The sequence below is a fragment of the Hesperophylax consimilis genome, chromosome 14 (genome assembly GCF_061612785.1).
Source record: "Hesperophylax consimilis isolate HC1 chromosome 14, BYU_Hcon_1.0, whole genome shotgun sequence".
In the NCBI taxonomy this organism is placed as follows: domain Eukaryota; kingdom Metazoa; phylum Arthropoda; class Insecta; order Trichoptera; family Limnephilidae; genus Hesperophylax; species Hesperophylax consimilis.
In genome coordinates this window covers 9721789-9740671 of record NC_142849.1, presented here as the reverse complement: position 1 = coordinate 9740671, position 18883 = coordinate 9721789, and the positions used below count along the sequence as shown (strand labels likewise).

The window sequence follows — 18883 nt, the reverse complement described above, 5'->3', positions numbered from 1 at the left end:
TAATATTTAAAAAAAGCGTTACTTGCAAAAAGTATTTTACCCAAAATATTTTAAGTCGCGTCATCTATTAAAGAGCGGATTATGTTATTCTTTTAAGTTATACTCTTAACATTCCCTACGAGCCGCCACAAATTAAGGCAGCTAACTTCGAAGGCCTTCCCTCCTAGCTGCCATAACAAAATATTAATTTTTATGTAAATAGTTTTTTTTTATTTATTTCTAAAAATTTGTTGAAAAAACTTAAAATAAATTTGTATTGTATTATGTCACTTTTACTACATCAATAAATTCTGGATAAGTTTGCAAAAAAATGAATTCAGTTGGTGTGCAGTTTCAATAAAAATAACTTTTGATGGGGTGGTTTAATGTGCTTTTGATTACCACCCTTCCAAGTTACAATTCAATCAAACACATACATTGTTTATTTTCAAGCTCAAGCTGTAAATTTTATCTATTTTTGTATTTTCATTCAGAATTATTGAGGGTTAAATTCACAAAAAGTCTGCAAGACTATTTGGGGATTGCTCATACTAAAGATCTATTGTAATTATAGTAATGATATAAATATTAAATGTGACTATTTTTTTACTCTCTTCCCAGGAGGAAAAGCGCAAATTCCACGAGGAGAATGAAGTGAATGAATACAGCGAGAAAAATGAGGCGGAAGAAGAAGACAGTGACCGAGAAGAAGTGGTGGTCAGCCGAGTGGGTGCAAAGGGGGCTGCTAACCCCTCCCCTTCTCCCGCTCCCCACGACAAGGAAGAAGGCGATTCCGGCATCGATGCTAACTCCCAAGGCTCCTGTTCCTCCAGCGACGTGAAGGCGCAAGACAAGACCAAGAACAAGAAGAAGAAAAAAGCAATCTCACCCGTCACAACCTCACCTGTCGCCTCTGCCATCAAACAACCCGAAGTGATCAAACCCAAGTTGGGTCTTATAAAGGTGGAGAAACCCGTGGCGCTGACAAGTGTCCAGGTAGAGAGCGTCAAGGTGAACAAGCAGGAAAAGGAGAATGTGGCGCCTGTTACGTACGCACCTGTCGATGACATCAACAAGCGAGCCAAGCAAGCAGATAAACTGGTCAAGCTAGCCGCTGAGTTGGCTTTGACCGAAAACAAGAGTGAAAAGAGAGAAAAGTAAGCCACCCATTTCATGTATTTTTTGTGGTAACTTACAATAATGGCCTTTTTGATATGTTAAAACACATTTAGTTTGAAAATTCTAATTTACATTACTTTATTTTTATTATTGATTCAATAACATTACCTATTTTCAAACATAGTTTGATAACGTGTACCTCACTGGGTGCTTTGCCCATATTGCTAATGTTGATGATGGTCAATTAGACTCTTCAAAAAGCTTTATTCTGATTGAATATGGAAGTTTTAATCACACAAAAAAGGCTAAGCATGAACAACATAACTTTTTAAATGAAGCTTTCTCTCTCTCTCTCTCTCTCTCTCTCTCTCTCTCTCTCTCTCATTCTTCCTGACAATTTACTGCATATTTTATTATAAATGTTTAAATTAAATGCCACAGTGGGAAAATATTTCATGCCCCCATTATGTATGCATTTGTTTTAAGTAATAAATTTACGAATGTCACACATACCCATTATCTTTTATTTTTTACATATGTATGTAATTGTTATTATGAAAATTTTACGAAATTGTTTACTCAACCCATTTTTAAATTTGTTCCAGTAGAGAGGATGAAGATCTGAAGATGAGCAAGTTGAAGGGCAACCTCAGCGTGCACCGGAAGGGCATCATCTTTGAATCTAGCAGACACCCGGCCGACAGGGAAGACTTTGAAGCAACTGGAAATGAAAGCCTGTTTACTTCCCCCAATTGCAAGGGAAAGAAATGCCAAAACATTGTTTCCTACCAGTAAGTAAACTAAAAAACTCTAAAGACTATTAAAAAAACAGCTTAAAAGTAAAAAAAAAAACATTTTAAAAAGCTTAAGATTTTATTTCGGCGTAGTGGGGTCTTTAGACAATCCAAATTCATTCGTCCTAGCCACAGGAAACTTGTCGGAAGGCACCACGATGAGACCCCTTGAGCCACACCCAAAGATATTAGAAGAACGAGATGTGCTATGAGCAATTCATACTGTGTGGAATTGTTTTGCCCAGTGTCGCCGGTTTTGTTCACCAATACTACTGCTCACTTTCGCTTACGCTAAGGACGTATCGTTTCAGTTGGCACTGATACATAGAACAGATTTCTGTGCGTACACGTCCCGATAGTATTCAAAGTACCCTAATTAGGTAGTACTCCGCCTAATATCCGGCGGCCAACATAGCATATCTCGTTCTTCTAATATCTTTGGCCACACCTATTTTCGGATCCCGTACGACATTTTTTCTTTAGGATGAAATTGAATCATCTGTAGGTGTATTTAAGATAAACATATTTATACACATTTACTTTGTTTTAACAAAACTAAATGTGTAACAATAAATGCATATTGTTTCAGCTATGAGAATGACATAGTAAACGCAACAAGAGTTCAGCTCCCCAAACAGAGCGGAAAGAGAGAAGAAGGTTGGAAAGAAGTGGTTCGCAAGTCCAGTGTCCAAGTGTCTTCCGTTGACCCAGGGTAAGGAACATTACTTCATTTATAGCATGTTTCCTCTAAGGTGTTTGCACATGCAGTCCGCACATTTGTTCAAAATTGTCCTCACACATGTTTTCATCTTCCACACATATCTTGAAGAAAGGAATGTATCACCAGGTTTTTGTTTTGCACAAGTGTACACAAAAATAACCAATATTTTATGGTAGGTTTCATGGTTCAGACCACAATATATATTACGTATTTTGAATATTGTTTGTGTTTTAATTTGAATTTTGTAGAAGTATAAACCAATGTATTAATCTCTTTTTACTTTAAATGTTTCATTGTTGTGTACCTTTGTAGCTGAGAAAGAATGGATATTATCTTTCCAGTACAGTAGAACCTCGGTAATTCGAAATCCACCAGACATCAACAATCAAATTTCGAATTAACGAATTCTAACGTATTTCGAAATTTTATAGGAAAAATAAATTTAAAAAAGACACTGAAAATCGAGTTGCTCGGCCGCTCCTTCAAATTGCGTAATAATCCCGCTTGAATCGAAATTTTGCGGCCGATTTCCGTTGTGCGGGATCTTTTAACTCAGATATTCTGAGTAAATTTAGTAAAAATAGGATATATTTCTGTGTAAATTGAAATGTCGCGTCCGATTTCCATTGTGGCCGCCCTTTGAAATTCAGATATTCGAAATAAATTCGTAAATATGCCATATATTTACACGTAAATCGAAATTTCGCAGCCAAATTCCAACGCGGCTAACCCTTTGAATTCATATATTTGGTGTGAATTCGTAAAACTATGACATATTTAGTTATTTATTTACATTTGATTATTTCAGTTATTTCAGTTTTTTCAAGCAACTTGCCTATAATGATATAATAACAGAAATTGAATTGGACTATCACAGAACTTAAAAATGAACGTTGAAATTTGATGAATTCTCCGAAACAACCCGTCCTAAGTTATAAAACTGAAGAGAGAGTGAATTTATAGTTGTATTGGTTCAAAAGAAAATAAGTAGAAAATTAAAGTAACAAGAATCATAGAAAATAAAAGATAATGCAGGTTTTAAAATTGTTTTTTTAAATTTTTTTTTAAAGAATTATTACTAACAGTTTGTTGTCCTCCAGGTGCAAGAAGGTGTCAGTTCCGCTGCATGCTATCTCGCGTGTGATTGGACGTGCGGGCAGCAACATCAACGCCATCCGCGCTGCCACCGGCGCACACATCGAGGTGGAAAAGCAGAGCAAGGGCCAGGGCGAGAGGACCATTACTATCAAGTGAGTGATCGCCTAACTGATTTTTGAAACCCCTCAAAATATATCAAATTTGCCTAAACTATTTTTTCCGTGAATGCGACAAACTCAACCATTACGCTATTTGTCCCACTCCCTCACTCGTACATACTCTTCAATTATTCCAACTCTTTACACGACCTGAATCAAGTGTTTGATTCACTTCGTTTTGTGTCTTCATTTCCGAATTCTTCTTTCATCTACTTTCATATCATATTATATTCTCCTGACAATCCTGACTTTTTGTGTGTCCAAAAAACTTTACACATCAATTTTCCTCAATTGTAATTTTGTCATACATGGTTTTACCATGTACGAAAACAGCGCTATAGAAATAATCCAAATATTATGGTCTCATTTCTACTAAAATCAGTCTACATACTTTCTTCCTTTATGTGCCTCACAGATATCAGTGTTATTACACAAACATCACTGGGACTGTTACCATTTGTTCCTTTAACATCTCATAGCTAATGATATTTTGTATTCACCAGGGGCTCAGCGGAAGCAACGAAGCAAGCGCATGTCCTGATAGCTACAATGATCCGGGATCCCGACGTAGACATTATGCAGATGCTCCCTCGCACTTCCAAACCGCTTCCAGTCCTTGTGGCCACATCTTCGGTGTGGGACAAGACTCATACGCTGTCTGTGAGTAACCTTTTTACTTACATACTTTTATTTCAGCTTATCGTCGCCAACTAATACGGAAACCACACATCGCTAGAATTGTGAAAAGAGCAAATTCACTAACATATCTAATCAGGAAAACCTTCCTTGACCTAACACCGGACATGATGTTAAAAATATATAAAACATGTGTGCGACCTCTCCTGGAATATGATTTCTAAATATGGAGTCCTTACTTCGCAAAGGATATAAATCTGTTAGAGAGAGTACAGAGACGTTTCACTAAAATACCAAGAGCTCTGAAAGATCTACGATACGAAGATAGACTCAAGGAACTAAGATTACCAACCTTACAAGAAAGAAGAGAATGGGGTGACTATTAAAAATTATTTTCGGGCGCTTACATTGCTAACGCTGGCTAAACCTTAAAAGATACATAAAAATAATGTACTACGGAATTGTACATCTTGAACAGGCCTACAGAAAAGTATGCAATGGTATGTGTTTTATACGAGGGTGGGTCAATAAGTCCTTAGAAAAAAGCATTAAAACAGTTTGTATTTTTGTATTTTTTTTTTATTTCTCAACATAATCTCCTTGGAGCTCAATACACTTGGTTAGACGTTTCTCAATTTTTTTTAAACCGTCAGAAAAATAAGTTTTCAGAAGGTCCTCAAAATAAGCATTTGTCCGATCGATGACTTCTTCATTTGAAAAAAAACGTTGTCCACTTAGCCATTTTTTTAAGTTTGGGAAAAGGAAAAAGTCACTGGGGGCTAAATCTGGCGAATACGGTGGGTGGTCGACCAATTCGAACTTCAATTCTTCAATTTTAGCCATTGATCGTAAACATGTGTGAACACGGGCATTGTCCTGATGAAAGAGGATTTTTTTCCTGTTTAAATGAGGCCGTTTTTCTTCAATTTTGTTTTTTAGCTGGTCCAATAAAGATGCATAATAATCCCCTGTTATTGTTTTTCCTTTTTTCAAATAGTCAACGAAAATAATTCCACGTGCATCCCAAAATACAGTAGCCATAACCTTACCAGCTGATTTTACGGTTTTCGCCTTCTTTGGACATGGTTCGCCTTTCGCAATCCACTGCTTTGACTGTTCTTTCGTCTCGGGAGTATAGTGGTGTATCCATGTTTCATCTACAGTCACAAAGCGACGAAAAAATTCATCCGGATTGCGTTGCATGAGCGACAACAGGGCTTTAGAGGCCACCACCCTATTGCGTTTATTGTCGACTGTGAGCAAACGCGGCACCCATCTTGCAGAAATTTTTTTCATGCCCAATTTGTCATGTAAAATAGAAATGACGCTTCCTTTTGAGATCCCTGCAACCTCAATTATCTCACTCAACTTTAATCTTCGGTCACTTAACACCATATCGTGGATTTTATTGATCATTTCTGGTGTAGTCACCTCTACAGGACGTCCTGAGCGTGGTTCATCCTTTGTTGATGTACGACCACGTTTAAATTCATTTAACCAGTTATAAATAGTTGCAAGTGAAGGAGCAGATGTGCCGTGAACTAAATCCAACTCATTTTTTATTTCCTTTGCTGTTAACCCTTTTATATTAAAATGTTTAATAACAGCTCTAAACTCAATTTTCTCCATTTTTGTAAACAAGCAAAAAAAATTTTTTAAATGTACGAGAAACACACAACAACCCGACCAATCTGCTTGAAACTTCGCAGCATACTGAATCGGTAGTGCCGCTGCATGAAAACAAACCGCTTACAGTACTAGTCGCGCCACCTGTCGGCTTTTCTAAGGACTTATTGACCCACCCTCGTAGTTTAATAAATAAATTATATAAAACTCAAATAAATAGCCTAACATAATATTAAATCAATTTTCAAACTGATTGATGTGTAATTTTTTCTTCTTTCTTTTGTCGTCCTAAATTATTAATTCTAAAAATATTTCAAACTCAAATATATTTTTTGACAGTTGCATTATAGATGCTTAAAGATTATAAGATGATTAAAGTCTGCAGTTATAAAGCATCAAATTTGTACACATTACTAAATATGAATTAAAATTCAAACACATGCCTACGAATAGAAAATAAAACACCATTGGCCATGGATTTCTCAAGGATTTTTTTACTACAGTAGAACCCCGTTAATTCGAACCCCGATAATTCGAAAAAACGCGTAATTCGAAATTTTCGCAAAAAAAATTTCCGCTGAAAAATTTTTTCATACAAAATTTTTTTTAATTCGAAATTCGTTAATTCGTAATTCGAAATTTATTTTTGTCCGCGCACGAAAATTTGTTCGTGTAATTCGAAAAAATTTGATTTTTGCGAAAATAAATCATAATATTTCGTAAATCTGAATCTAAAAGTCAGCCATGGCGGTAAAACGCCGAAAATTGTATTTTTACGTGGTTATACATCGTCCTAATTAGTATTATTATTTTGTAAATCTGAATCGATTTACACTGGAATGTCGTATTTTTTCAAATTTATTTCGAATATCCGAGGTTAAAGGGCCGAGAAAATACATTTTACGCGGATATATCGCACCTCCGGTGCTAAACTGTCACTTATGCAAATAATGTAATTTTTCAGGAGAAGCGTTTGAAAATTCGACATCCTATTATGATGTATAGTTCTTCTTGTCTAAAAAATGAACTGGTAATTATTTAAACTACAACTTTAAACTTCATATCAAAGTAAAAGCAAACGTCTCACAACTTTGTAATAAAAAAATATAAACATTTTAAATTTACAACCCTCCCAGAAGTGACGTTATGGCACTAGAAAACAATTTACCAGGCAATTGTGTCATAACAATCAAAACACGATATCATACTTTTCTAAAGTTTTATTAATTAAAAAATCAAAGCAGTATAACAAACTTTCTTAATTCTACATATAGAACTTTACTACATATTAATCAGACTTTTTAATCTCAGTCTTCTTACCATTTTACGAACGGTTTTCAGCGACGTTTCATATTAAATCAGTCATTGGTCACGTATTGTACCTATTTAAATACTATAATTACGGAATTAACAACAGTATCAAACAAATACAATTTCTTTTACTTATTATTTTAATTAGCATTAATTTTGTACTAATTGGGTACTCTTAAAAAATCAAAAACCTTTAATTTATTGTCACATTCCCATGAAAATCAGGGAGTCTTTAACACTGCGGTTTCAATAAACTTGTTTTCCTTGCAAGTGGAAATGTGACTTTATAGAATGTTAGAAGTACAAAAAATGAAATGAGATCATTGTAGAATCTTTCATAGTATCTTAGTATGATATTTGCCTCCACTAATTGCAATAAATCACGCTTTTTGCGTTCTGTAATTGGTATTTTTGAAGTATATGCTTGCTTGAAGGGAATTTCATCTATTCTTTGGGCGTTGCCTCTACTTCCGCGAATTTTTTTTCCTCTTGGTTGAATTATAGCTTTTGCTTCCTCCCAGTTTTCAGTTTTGTAAGTTGTTCGATATTGGTAATTTTCACAATTCTTTGTGAATTTAATGCATTTAATATCACCAGTTTTGATTACATCTCCATTTAAATTTTTTGCTATATTGAACTTCATGTTTTCCTCAAGTGACTTCAAATCAAAGAAATCATCGTAATTCATTTCTTTTACCACAAATGGTTTACCAGTCTTCTTCGCCCCACGAATCAGTGACATGTATTGGTCGGGTACATAAATAGATCCAGCATTTTTTGCTCTTGTTACAGCTTTTTCAATAACCGAATGCTCTACGTCGCCTTCGTTTTGCGTATGACCTCGAATCAAAAAGTTATGTTGAATGGAATTAATGTCAAACTTACTGACTGCATAATAGTACATCGCAAACATAAACATGTTCTTTTGTTGGCCACAGCAATTGTCCGAGTAAAGAATTATATCGCAGCCATGACTTTCAAGTGCAATCTGCTCCAGGTATTTATACACACACGATCCTATTTCTATGGCTCCTCTATTGCCCAAGCCTTCGTGCCAAAAATAACAGGTTGTTTCTTTCTTTTTTGGTATAGACATTGTGAAATTATAACAATTTAGTCTCGATTTGTAGTAAAAAGAGCTTGATTTGCCAACAGGACAGGGTAACACTGCTTGTAAGTCATAGATGAAAACAATTGTGTTGGTGTCAGGTTCATGACACTTTTTCATATGTCTTTTTCAAGTCTACTTATTTTTTTTTCTTCCTGATGTAACTTGAACCTGTCATGTAACATTGTCACAATTGTTAATCGAACGAAAACTTTATACCATAAAACATAAGGATTGGGGTAACAATGTCACTACGTACACAAGTATCTTTATTATTTCAAGAAAAAAATGTCACAACAAACTTAAGTGTTGTTATTGCTCCAAAATCATAAAAATGAATTGTCACAATTACCTTAGTGGCGTTGTAGCTTCAGGAGACTGCTACTCGTGCGGGGTGCCGCGCGCAACTAACCAATCAAACGTTGTTTCTCCCAGTGGAGGTTAGATTTGCACCAAAACCATAACGACATAACTGCCCTCACGCGGAAATTATACGCACTACACAAGCGACGATGACACACCAAGTAAAGAGGTACATTAGTTATTTTTTCTCATACTCAGATCAATTTTGACAAAACTTGCATAAGTGACAGTTTAGCACCGGAGGTGCGATATGTCGTAGTTTTACGAATTTACGCCAAATATCTGCATTTAAAGGGTCGGCCGCGACGAAACTCGGCCGCGTAATTTCGATTTACGCGTAAATATATCGTATTTTTACTATCTTTACTTCGAATATCCGCGTTGAAAAAATACGGCGCGACGGAAATCGGCCGAAAAATTTCGATCCATGCCGAAATATGACATATTTTTACGAATTTACTTCAAATATCTGAACTTAAAAGGCCGGCCGCGACAAAAAACTGCCGACAAAATTCGATTTACGCGGAAATATTTCATATTTTTTACGAATTTATTTCGAATATCTGAATTTGAAGAGCCGGCCGCGCGGGGAATTCGGCCGCGAATTCTCGTTTTACGCGGAAATATATCGTATTTTTACGAATTCAAATTCAGATATTTGAAATAAAGGGCCGGCCGTGACAGAAAATTACCGCGAAATCTCGATTTACGCGGAAATATATCGTATTTTTACGAATATCTCAATTTAAAGGGTAGACCGCGACGGAAAATTACCGCGAAATCTCGATTTACGCGGAAATATATCGTATTTTTACGAATATCTCAATTTAAAGGGTAGGCCGCGACCGAAATCGGCAGCAAAATCTCGATTTACGCGTAAATATATAGCATTTTTACGAATTTATTGCGAATATCTGAATTTACAGGGCCGGCCGCTACTGTAATCGACCGCGAAAATAAAGAAATAATTGGTATTAATACGAATTTACAACTAAAATACCACCCGGATTTGAAGAGGCGGCCGAGAAAATCGATTTTCGGCGTTTTTTTTTTTTTTTTTCATAAAATTTCGAATTACGTGGGAATTCGTTAATTCGAAATTTGATTTTTGATGTCCGCTGGATTTCGAATTAACGAGGTTCTACTGTACCACATTATTTCTTTGATTACAAATAAGTCGGCCTTGGGGTACCATCTCATTTAGTATTCAAACCAGCTACTTATAAAATAATTGTTTTACCAGGTGAATGCAAAGACCAAACTGTCTGTGCACCTTACGGGGAAGGTGCCCGGCCTTCTGTCGCTGGCTGGTGCTGCCACCAAGCCTGTGGTGGGGAGCACCAACCCCCTGCCCCCCGTGGTGCCTCCCAAGACCGTGGCTCCCCTTCAGCACTTCCCCCTGCCGCACCACACGGTGAGGGCAGCAACCGCGCCAAGACTGATTGCCCAAGGTAAGAAGAAGCGGATTAAAATAAATACTTTTTATTCATTGTTTTCATAAGGTGTTTTGTTATTTCACTTATATTAATTTACAGTTACGATATATAGTATAATATATTTAAAGTACAAACTGGTATGAAGGTTAGAATGGAAAATACTCTAGAACATGCTATTTTACATTGTGCATTCATCATAGACATAATCTCCAACCTCAGACCCATGAAGTCTATCATTCTGTCCTAGACAAAATAAAAGAACTTTATGCAGGGTGGTTTGGGGCTTTGGTTTAAAAATAGAAAAAAAAAATTCAGCTCAAAGTCAACAAAACAAACCGTATCCATTGATTTTTAATATCTTGATGTCAATGAGCCCATAGGTACCTTCTCTCTTCTTAATTTGAACTGTCATTCCAATTATACAGTTAACCTCTCAGACATAGAATTTTATTTATTATGTGTCCCTTTGAGAACTGTCAGAATGTGATAATTTTTGTGTTATTTACGAGTTTTACTAAAATCTTCATAACTCACGTTTTGAGAAACGTAGCCTCATTCTAAAAAATGTTTTGGAAAGATTATGAAATCCACTATCGCATTGTGTTGTTATACGTAAATATTTGCGTTTCTAAATATACATTTTATGAAAACGTCAAAAATATGTAAAAATCGCTTACCATTATTTCAAAGCCTTGAAAAATGTACTTTTTTCTGAGTAGCATAAAGGAATAACAATTTATATATTGAAGAAATATATTTAAAAACTATAAGTCACCTCAAAATATTAACCGTCCAAACTAAAATATTTTTAATAAATTATTTAGAAACGCAATAAATTATTAACGAACATCTTGACAGTTTCAATCGGCTTAGATAATGCACCTCTACGTTCCATAGATATTCTTGAATACAGACGCGTAGCGTTATTCATTATCGATACTCTGTTTTTTAAATCATGGCAATCCGTATACTAGTAATGGAAATAAATCAATTTTTGTAAAATTTCGCGCGTTTACGTGAAAAGACGTTCTAATCTCTTGACCGCTATTATCATATTTACGTCTTTTGACGTTCTAATGTTCTGAGTGGTTAAACCACACATAATAAGTCCATTGAAGCATGAAATAAAAAAAAAGTGAAATACTGGCAAAGAAACTCAAATCAATAAACCAAACTTTTGTGAAGCTTTTACAATAATCAGTAAAAAAAATCTTGATGGTTGTAATTTCAAGTAGACTTCAGAATGCATGCATTTTTTGTCACTTTCAACCAATTATCATATAAGCTCTCTCATCTTTGTAGCTGAAAAGCGAGCCGCATCGGCCACGGCCCCTCCCCCAAGCAGCACGCCCGCACCACAGGCTGGCTCCACCAAGACCACCATGTCCTATACCTCTGCCATCATGGCGTCTGGCCGCCAACAGCAGCAGCAGCAACAGCAGCTGACACCCACTACCCCACAGCAACAGACGGGCAGCCAGCAGCCAGTCCAGCAAGGAACGTTTGCGGCTAAACTGTCTGCGTCAGCAGCTGCTGCCTCTGAGGTCAGCAACCGCGCCTCTAAGCAACACTCAACGGTTGGTTTATTTTTCCTTTTATTATGGTGACATGATTGTTTGACTCTGGCAGCAAGATTCCGAAAGCTGCTCCACAAATCTTACCTAGACATAATATCAATATACATACATCAAATCTTTTTACTTTAACATGCCACACTGACACTATTATTTGGCTCTGATCATTTTGCTTATGATTTGCTCATGATCTTTTTGCTTACGATCATTTGACTACGATCATTTTGTATATGATCATTTTGTTTACGATCATTTTACCTATAAACATTATAGATGTGATCAACTGCACGGAATGGAGATACAAGACAGCTTCAATAACATACCTCTTCAATAACTACCGATGTAAAAATTTTATACTAAATCTAACACTCAGTTATGTTTGTGTGAACTATTTACTTAAGTAGTATTAATATACTCCCGTATCTCTATTATTATTATATATCGACGGCCGGCATAGTCCAGTGGTAACGCATTGGACTGCCATTCCAAAGGTCGCGGGTTCGAACCCGGCGTGCGCAAATAAATTTTATTTGATTAATTTGTGTTATTTCACAATTAATTAATTAAAATAATATATAGTATATTTGCGGCACGTTCCAGAGTGGAAGATACTACCAGTATCGCCCTGGTGTAAGACCACCATTCAGAATTGAAACGTTGCTCCAAATGGCTTTAGCCGTGTTTAGTGACTAGATCTGAATAGCCAGGTACTTCCCCACCTTCCTCTTTCCCTTCCCCACTTACCTTCAGCCTCACAACATCCCCCAATTGGGGATGCCATAGTCTCACTGGCTCCAGACGGGAGCAGTTGGGACTCTTGTGAGGTATTCACTATAAAAAAAAAATAAAAAAAAATATCATACGTTATGTAAAAGCTTATTACTTCTTTTTTTCTTTTTTTAACAGTTTCCGACTTTATGTCCGGGTTAAATCCTTCCACACACTCTTCCACAAATGATCATCTAGTCAATCCACATTATGCAAGTGCATTAAATAAGCAAAATAAATACAAAACAATACAAGAACAACACGTCAACTCACCAGAGATCAAATGGGAAAATAATTCACCGACTCCAGATATCTTCATATCAGAGGGTTCGGCTCGGTAGAACTCCTAACAGGGCCTATAAATCCTACTGATCCCTCAACATAAATATTTAAAAAATCTTTCGCAATCCTACATGTATTTAAAATGACTGATTTTTGCATTTTTATATATAATTTTTTTGATTGATCTAATACACATAAATTTTGAGAGAATGAGAGAGCTAGGTATAATTCCAGTAGCCGAAATAACGAATGGTAATATTTTTATTGTCTGAGAATGGCAAATTCTTTTTATCTCATTTCCTAAATCTGTGTATTTTCTTATTTTTTCATTAACAGATTTTTGAATATTACAGGAATTTGGAATAGCGACATCAACGATATAAGTTATTTTTTTAATTTTATCATGTAAAACTATATCGGGTCTATTATGATTAATCGTTCGGTCTGTTAGTATAGTTTTATCATAATATATTTTACAAAATTCATTAGAAATGAATTTGGTTCATATTCTATTACGGCAGTCAATAGGGAATTCTCTTCACACCAAAAAATCACTTATTATTAATTATTCACATGTAGAAACACTTCAGACACAAGAATACATAGTTTTTATAATTTTCAAAAATCATTTATTAAAGTCATAATGACTTTAAAAACAGGGGCGAACGAAATATTTCAATGCAGCTAAAAACACCCGGTGATTGATCAAGCGTTCAAGGGCGAACGATGACGTCACTGTTGACCGGCCCGAGTAGATCCTGCAAACCGATGGCACGGGCAGCGGCAAAGGTGTGACGTAGCACTTGTGACGTAGCGGTCAAAATGGCGCATGACCGTTTTCAGAGCCGAAATAGCACGCAATTTTTAAAACAACTACAAAAAATTGAAAATGCATTTAAAAAAAAAGAAAAAAAAGAGGCACATAATAAAATAATTATCTTTATTGAAATAAATTATTTACAAAATGCACGAGAATTCCCTATTAAGTTATGTTTAACTACCAAACTTAGGTGAATTATTTTTAAAACTTGATTATGCCTAAATGTATACTCGGACGGTGCTAATACAGAACATCCCGATATAATATGTTCTATAGTTTCCGGAAAAGCCAAACATTTTCTACATAAATCGTAAAAAGTATTAATGACTATCCTGAATGGCAATTATTGTATTATAATTTATATCAGTTTTTTTTAAATTTTTTAATTATTTCATAAACCATTTAACATACACACATCCATTCTTTTTTGTTATACATGTTATGTTCTGTTTTGTATTATATTCTATTTTGAGTATTATATGTTATTATATAAATATATTCTGTTATGTTATTGAAGGTATTTATGTTATTATATTCAATTTTGAATAAGTTGGTGGTGTCTACTCTAACTGATGAAGGAAGGAACATTTAACTTATTACTGTTACAATTTTGCCCTCAATCTAACATATTCATTTTATTCTTAAATTATTTTAAAATTAATCTGTTAATGAATCCGTTGGAATCCATCACAATTTCAGTTCACTATATAAATTTTAACCTGAGGTTTATTATTCTAGTGGGTGAGCACCAACAGCAGCAGCAACGGCAGCAGTGGCAGTCCGCCTCTGAGCCTGGCTCCCCTGCCCCACCCCCCGGCACTCCCCGCACCCACTGCCCCTCCTCCGCCAGCCCTCACCGCCGCTCCACCACCTGTCTCCGCCATGGAGGACACGGTGAGGAAGGTACACCCGCAGTTGCAAGCTCATCAGGTAGGGATACTTCCCTAATTCTCAATGGAACACCTCTAAAAGCAGTGACGTTACAACAAGACCTAGGAGTTACCATATCACAAGACTTGAAATGGGGACCGCATATTGCTGGGATTGTCAAAGAGCAAATTCAATAACATATTTAATCAGGAAAACCTTTCTAGACCTGACACCGGACATGATGTTAAAACTATACAGAACATATGTGCAACCTCTCCTGGAGTATCCTGGAGTTTGTTATATGACAGCGAAAATTCCGCAAACTGTCAAAATGTTTTTTTTTTCACTAGAGGGCGGTAGTTGTACATTAATGAACTTGTTAAAATACAACGTCAAATGTGCGTTCAAAGTGATGTGTCGCAAGGCAATCAAAGTAAAACAAACAACTTCGTAAAAAGGTATGACTTATTTGCAGAACTACTATTTTGGTAAAGCATTTAATTTGACTTTTTTTATAATTGTTTCTTCATTCACTTGCTGTTGTCAAATCTAATTAGATTTGAACGGCTTTTGGCTTTACGACTCGCATTTGAGGAACATTTCCGATACAAAGAAAGTTTGTTTTACACGTTGTTCGGAAACTTGTAGTATAAACGGTGTAACTTGTGAATGAATCTCCCATTCATTTAAAGTCAATTTTGGGTTATGAATTTTTTATTTGAGCTTTCGTTTGCGGTAGTTGTACATTAATGAATTTGTTAAAATATAACGTCAAATGTGCGTTCATGTCGCAAAGCAATAAACGTACGCAATCGGAAATATTAAGTTGAACAAACAACTTAGTAAAAAGGTATGACTTATTTGCTGAACCTACTGCTTAATGCTGGCAAGAAAAACCTGCTTACATTGAAATATTTAGGTACATTCGTAAATTAAACTAATATGTATTGTATTTCTTTAATTTTCAGAGTCCTGTGGCTGCTCCTCAACCCCCACCGGTTTCCCAACCGTCCCCAGAATCCATCACTTCTTTCAGCCCAGTTCCCACGCCCCCCATGATACAAACCCCCATCAGCGTGCCTCCGCCAGCGCCCATCCACACAGCGCCCCCACCCCAACTGCCCCAGCTGCAGCAACTGCAACAACAACAACAGCAGCAGCATCAGCAGCAACAGCAGAGACAGCAACAGGAGCAGCAACAGCAACAACAGCAACAACAGCTCTTGCAGCAACAACAGCAGCATCACCAGCAGCCACCGCCGCAGTCGTCGGCCCAGCAGCAGGAACAGCAGCTGATGCAGCAGCTCTTGAGTGCCGGACATCACAACACCGCGCTCACCATCAACACCTCCACACAGTTTTCCAATCATGTAAGTCATTTTCATACTGTCCACTTTCTTATTCTCGTCAAGAATCTTAGATGAATTAAAAGTGAGGACAGACTACTGTGACAACGCGCATATTTTCACAGAACTAGGTCCAGTGGACATACTCATATAGACAGTGGATAGACTTACGAGGGTGGTCTGAAAAGTTTCCGATCTAACAATGAAACAACAATTTTTTTCTTAAGTTTTTTTATTTATTTTTCTATATAGTCTCCTTGTAACTCTACACACTTCTCCCAGCGATGCTCCCATCTCTCTAACCCGTCCAAATAGTACTCGGCGTTTTTCTCTGCAAAATAATGGTTCACAAAGGTGATTGGCCTCCTCATTTGACAAAAATCTCTGTCCTCCGAGCCCAGTTTTTAGATTACTGAACAAAAAGAAGTCGCTTGGGGCTAGATCTGGTGAGTAAGGCGGATAGTCAAGCAGTTCAAACCGTAATACATGGATTTTGCCATGGCAACCGCTGAGGTGTGAGGCCTCGTGTTGTCTTGGTGAAACAGGATTTTCTGCAAATGTGGCCATTTTTCCTTCAGCTTGTCAAGTAATGATGCGTAGTATGATTCTGTAATAGTTTTTTGTTAGGAACAGGAACGCATATTGAATGTTATATTTTACACGTTTCACACTTGAAAAAATACAATGCGACAAATTTACATGAAAAAAGAGAATTTGTGAGTAGGGTGACTTGGTCAACAGTGGATCACTTTTTTTTGGAGGCATATAACTTCAACATCAGTTGAGGCATTGTAATGAAAACTTTCACAATGGTTCATTGTTTATCATTCTTGTAAATTGTAATAGTTTAAACTCCGCCATTAAATGGGAAGAAAAGTAATATGTACTTATTTGCGATGAGGGAAAATGATCCACTGTGGAACTTGGTGGTACACAGTGGATCAACCTATATTTAACAGTGGATCAAGGATGGGATTTCTTTTAATTAAAAAACTAATACTAGAAATAAATCAGTTTTTATTATTAAAAAGGAAGAACAAACAAAATAGCCCATGGCTAGATAAAAAATAACTGGATTTAAAAAGAAAAAAGAGAACGAAAACAATAATCTAAAGAAGCAAAATAATTTTTTTAAACTCTTGAAATAATTTTTGAGAATTTCTTCTTGTTCCTTAGAGAACACCATATTCACTTCATAGTTAGGAACAAATCGCATATTTACTACATTGGGCGAATTATTTTGTTTTTCTTTTATACCGCTGTAACGTAGTAAAGGCAATTTTTGTATGCTTTGCCGCTCCACGGATGCTTGAGCCTTCTGAAATTATCTTTAATCCCTCTTCTATTTCCGCCTGTGTATGTTTGCCTATTTTTCTTTCTTTCGTCCCTTTTTGAGGCATCCTATAAAACAAAAAAAAAACAAACAATCAAGACAAATCAGGCATCAGTAGTACACAGTGGATCATGATCCACTGTGTAAGGTGATCCACTGATCCACTGTAGAACAACACTCCATTTTTAACTAAACATATTATTCTGACAACCCTTTTGAATAAGACATATTTCTGGGTGTTAACACATGTTGTAATAACTACTGATAACAACTAAAATAAGCAAAAATGTATCATGGAAAAAATAATGAAATGGTACGCAAAAATATACTTACGTGATTTTTTTTCTCCTACCACAAAAACAATAAATACAGCACCACACGTCTATTCGCCTGCGCAGCCGGACAAGTACCGACTTGTTTAGTAGCATGAAGGAACACCTACCTAAGAGCCGAACACACATGCAAACACACTAAGAACTTTCGAGATATTGGAGTGATCCACTGTACCATACCGATCCACTGTAGACCAGGTCACCCTACTTACTGTTTTTGTAGCTTCCTTAGATTATTGCAATGGTTCAAGTGAGCCGGTATACAACTTTTAGACCCATTAGTGAAACATTTTGATGGCATTTTCGAAATATATACGCCGTCAAACACGGAGCTTATAGTTTCACCGCCATCACCGGGGGCTTCTATCCCGGAATAAGTAAAACACTTTGAAATGTGTTGAAAATTTGGTGCAAGATGAAGTATTTATTTAATTGTTAATATCCACAGATATCATAATGATAATAAGAGTCCGTACTTCTACAGATGTGTGTATTATATACATATTTTAAATTAAAAATATTGTGTAAAATTATTATTAACGCGATAATCATAGATCGAAGTTTTAAAAGTGGGTTTTATGGTGTATCAATGTTTTTATTTTTTATGGTCAAATGCCTACATCAACCACAAAAAAAAATAGGCAGACTGAAAAATAATAGTCCATTATTTGGAAACAAAAAATATGAAGTCTGAGAATGACATACGAAAGGTAGTATTAAGCTGTTTTCCTTTTTTTTTTTTAAATTTTTTTTTTAGTGCAAGGTTAAATTGTTCACAAAACTGTTATGTAGTAATAAGCTAGGTTAGATTAGTGTAAAAGGTATCATTGAAGCTCAGTCCATAATGGGAGTATTTTAGTGCAATAGTAATTAGACATTGTTTGGGAGAAGGTTAAACACCATTAATTTGATCATGTCCAAACACCAGGAAGATGTTCCTTAGATATTTGGGTACAATACAACATTCTGTATTTGAATGTCATGGAATTGATATTAATTTTTCTAATTAATTTTCAGGGGAATATTGGCAGTGGCGTGACCGCACCCTTTGAGTATTCCCTATTCAAGAATTTCTCCAGAGGGATGATGTGGGGAAGCTCGGGAGAAAATAACCAAAATGCTGAAAATACCCAAAACAGTAATCCTAACCCTCCAATTCAGGTAAACACCCAAAATAATTCAATTTCATTATATCTAACCTAATCTTAA

At 36.0% G+C, this 18883-nt stretch overlaps 1 protein-coding gene across 10 annotated transcripts in view; it reads left to right on the top strand.

The window, feature by feature from the left end:
* mask (multiple ankyrin repeats single KH domain) overlaps nt 1–18883 on the top strand; it is a 93649-nt gene that overhangs the window by 57481 nt on the left and 17285 nt on the right. For 9 of the 10 annotated variants that reach the window (XM_089639489.1, XM_089639493.1, XM_089639488.1 and 6 more), the window contains 10 exons: nt 601–1136; nt 1704–1889; nt 2482–2604; nt 3714–3863; nt 4373–4529; nt 10157–10364; nt 11652–11926; nt 14532–14723; nt 15632–16033; nt 18692–18835. In XM_089639489.1, the coding sequence (XP_089495615.1) occupies nt 601–1136; nt 1704–1889; nt 2482–2604; nt 3714–3863; nt 4373–4529; nt 10157–10364; nt 11652–11926; nt 14532–14723; nt 15632–16033; nt 18692–18835 (2373 nt within the window). The remainder of the gene's footprint in view (nt 1–600; nt 1137–1703; nt 1890–2481; nt 2605–3713; nt 3864–4372; nt 4530–10156; nt 10365–11651; nt 11927–14531; nt 14724–15631; nt 16034–18691; nt 18836–18883) is intronic. The other variant, XM_089639484.1, reaches the window with a different exon arrangement.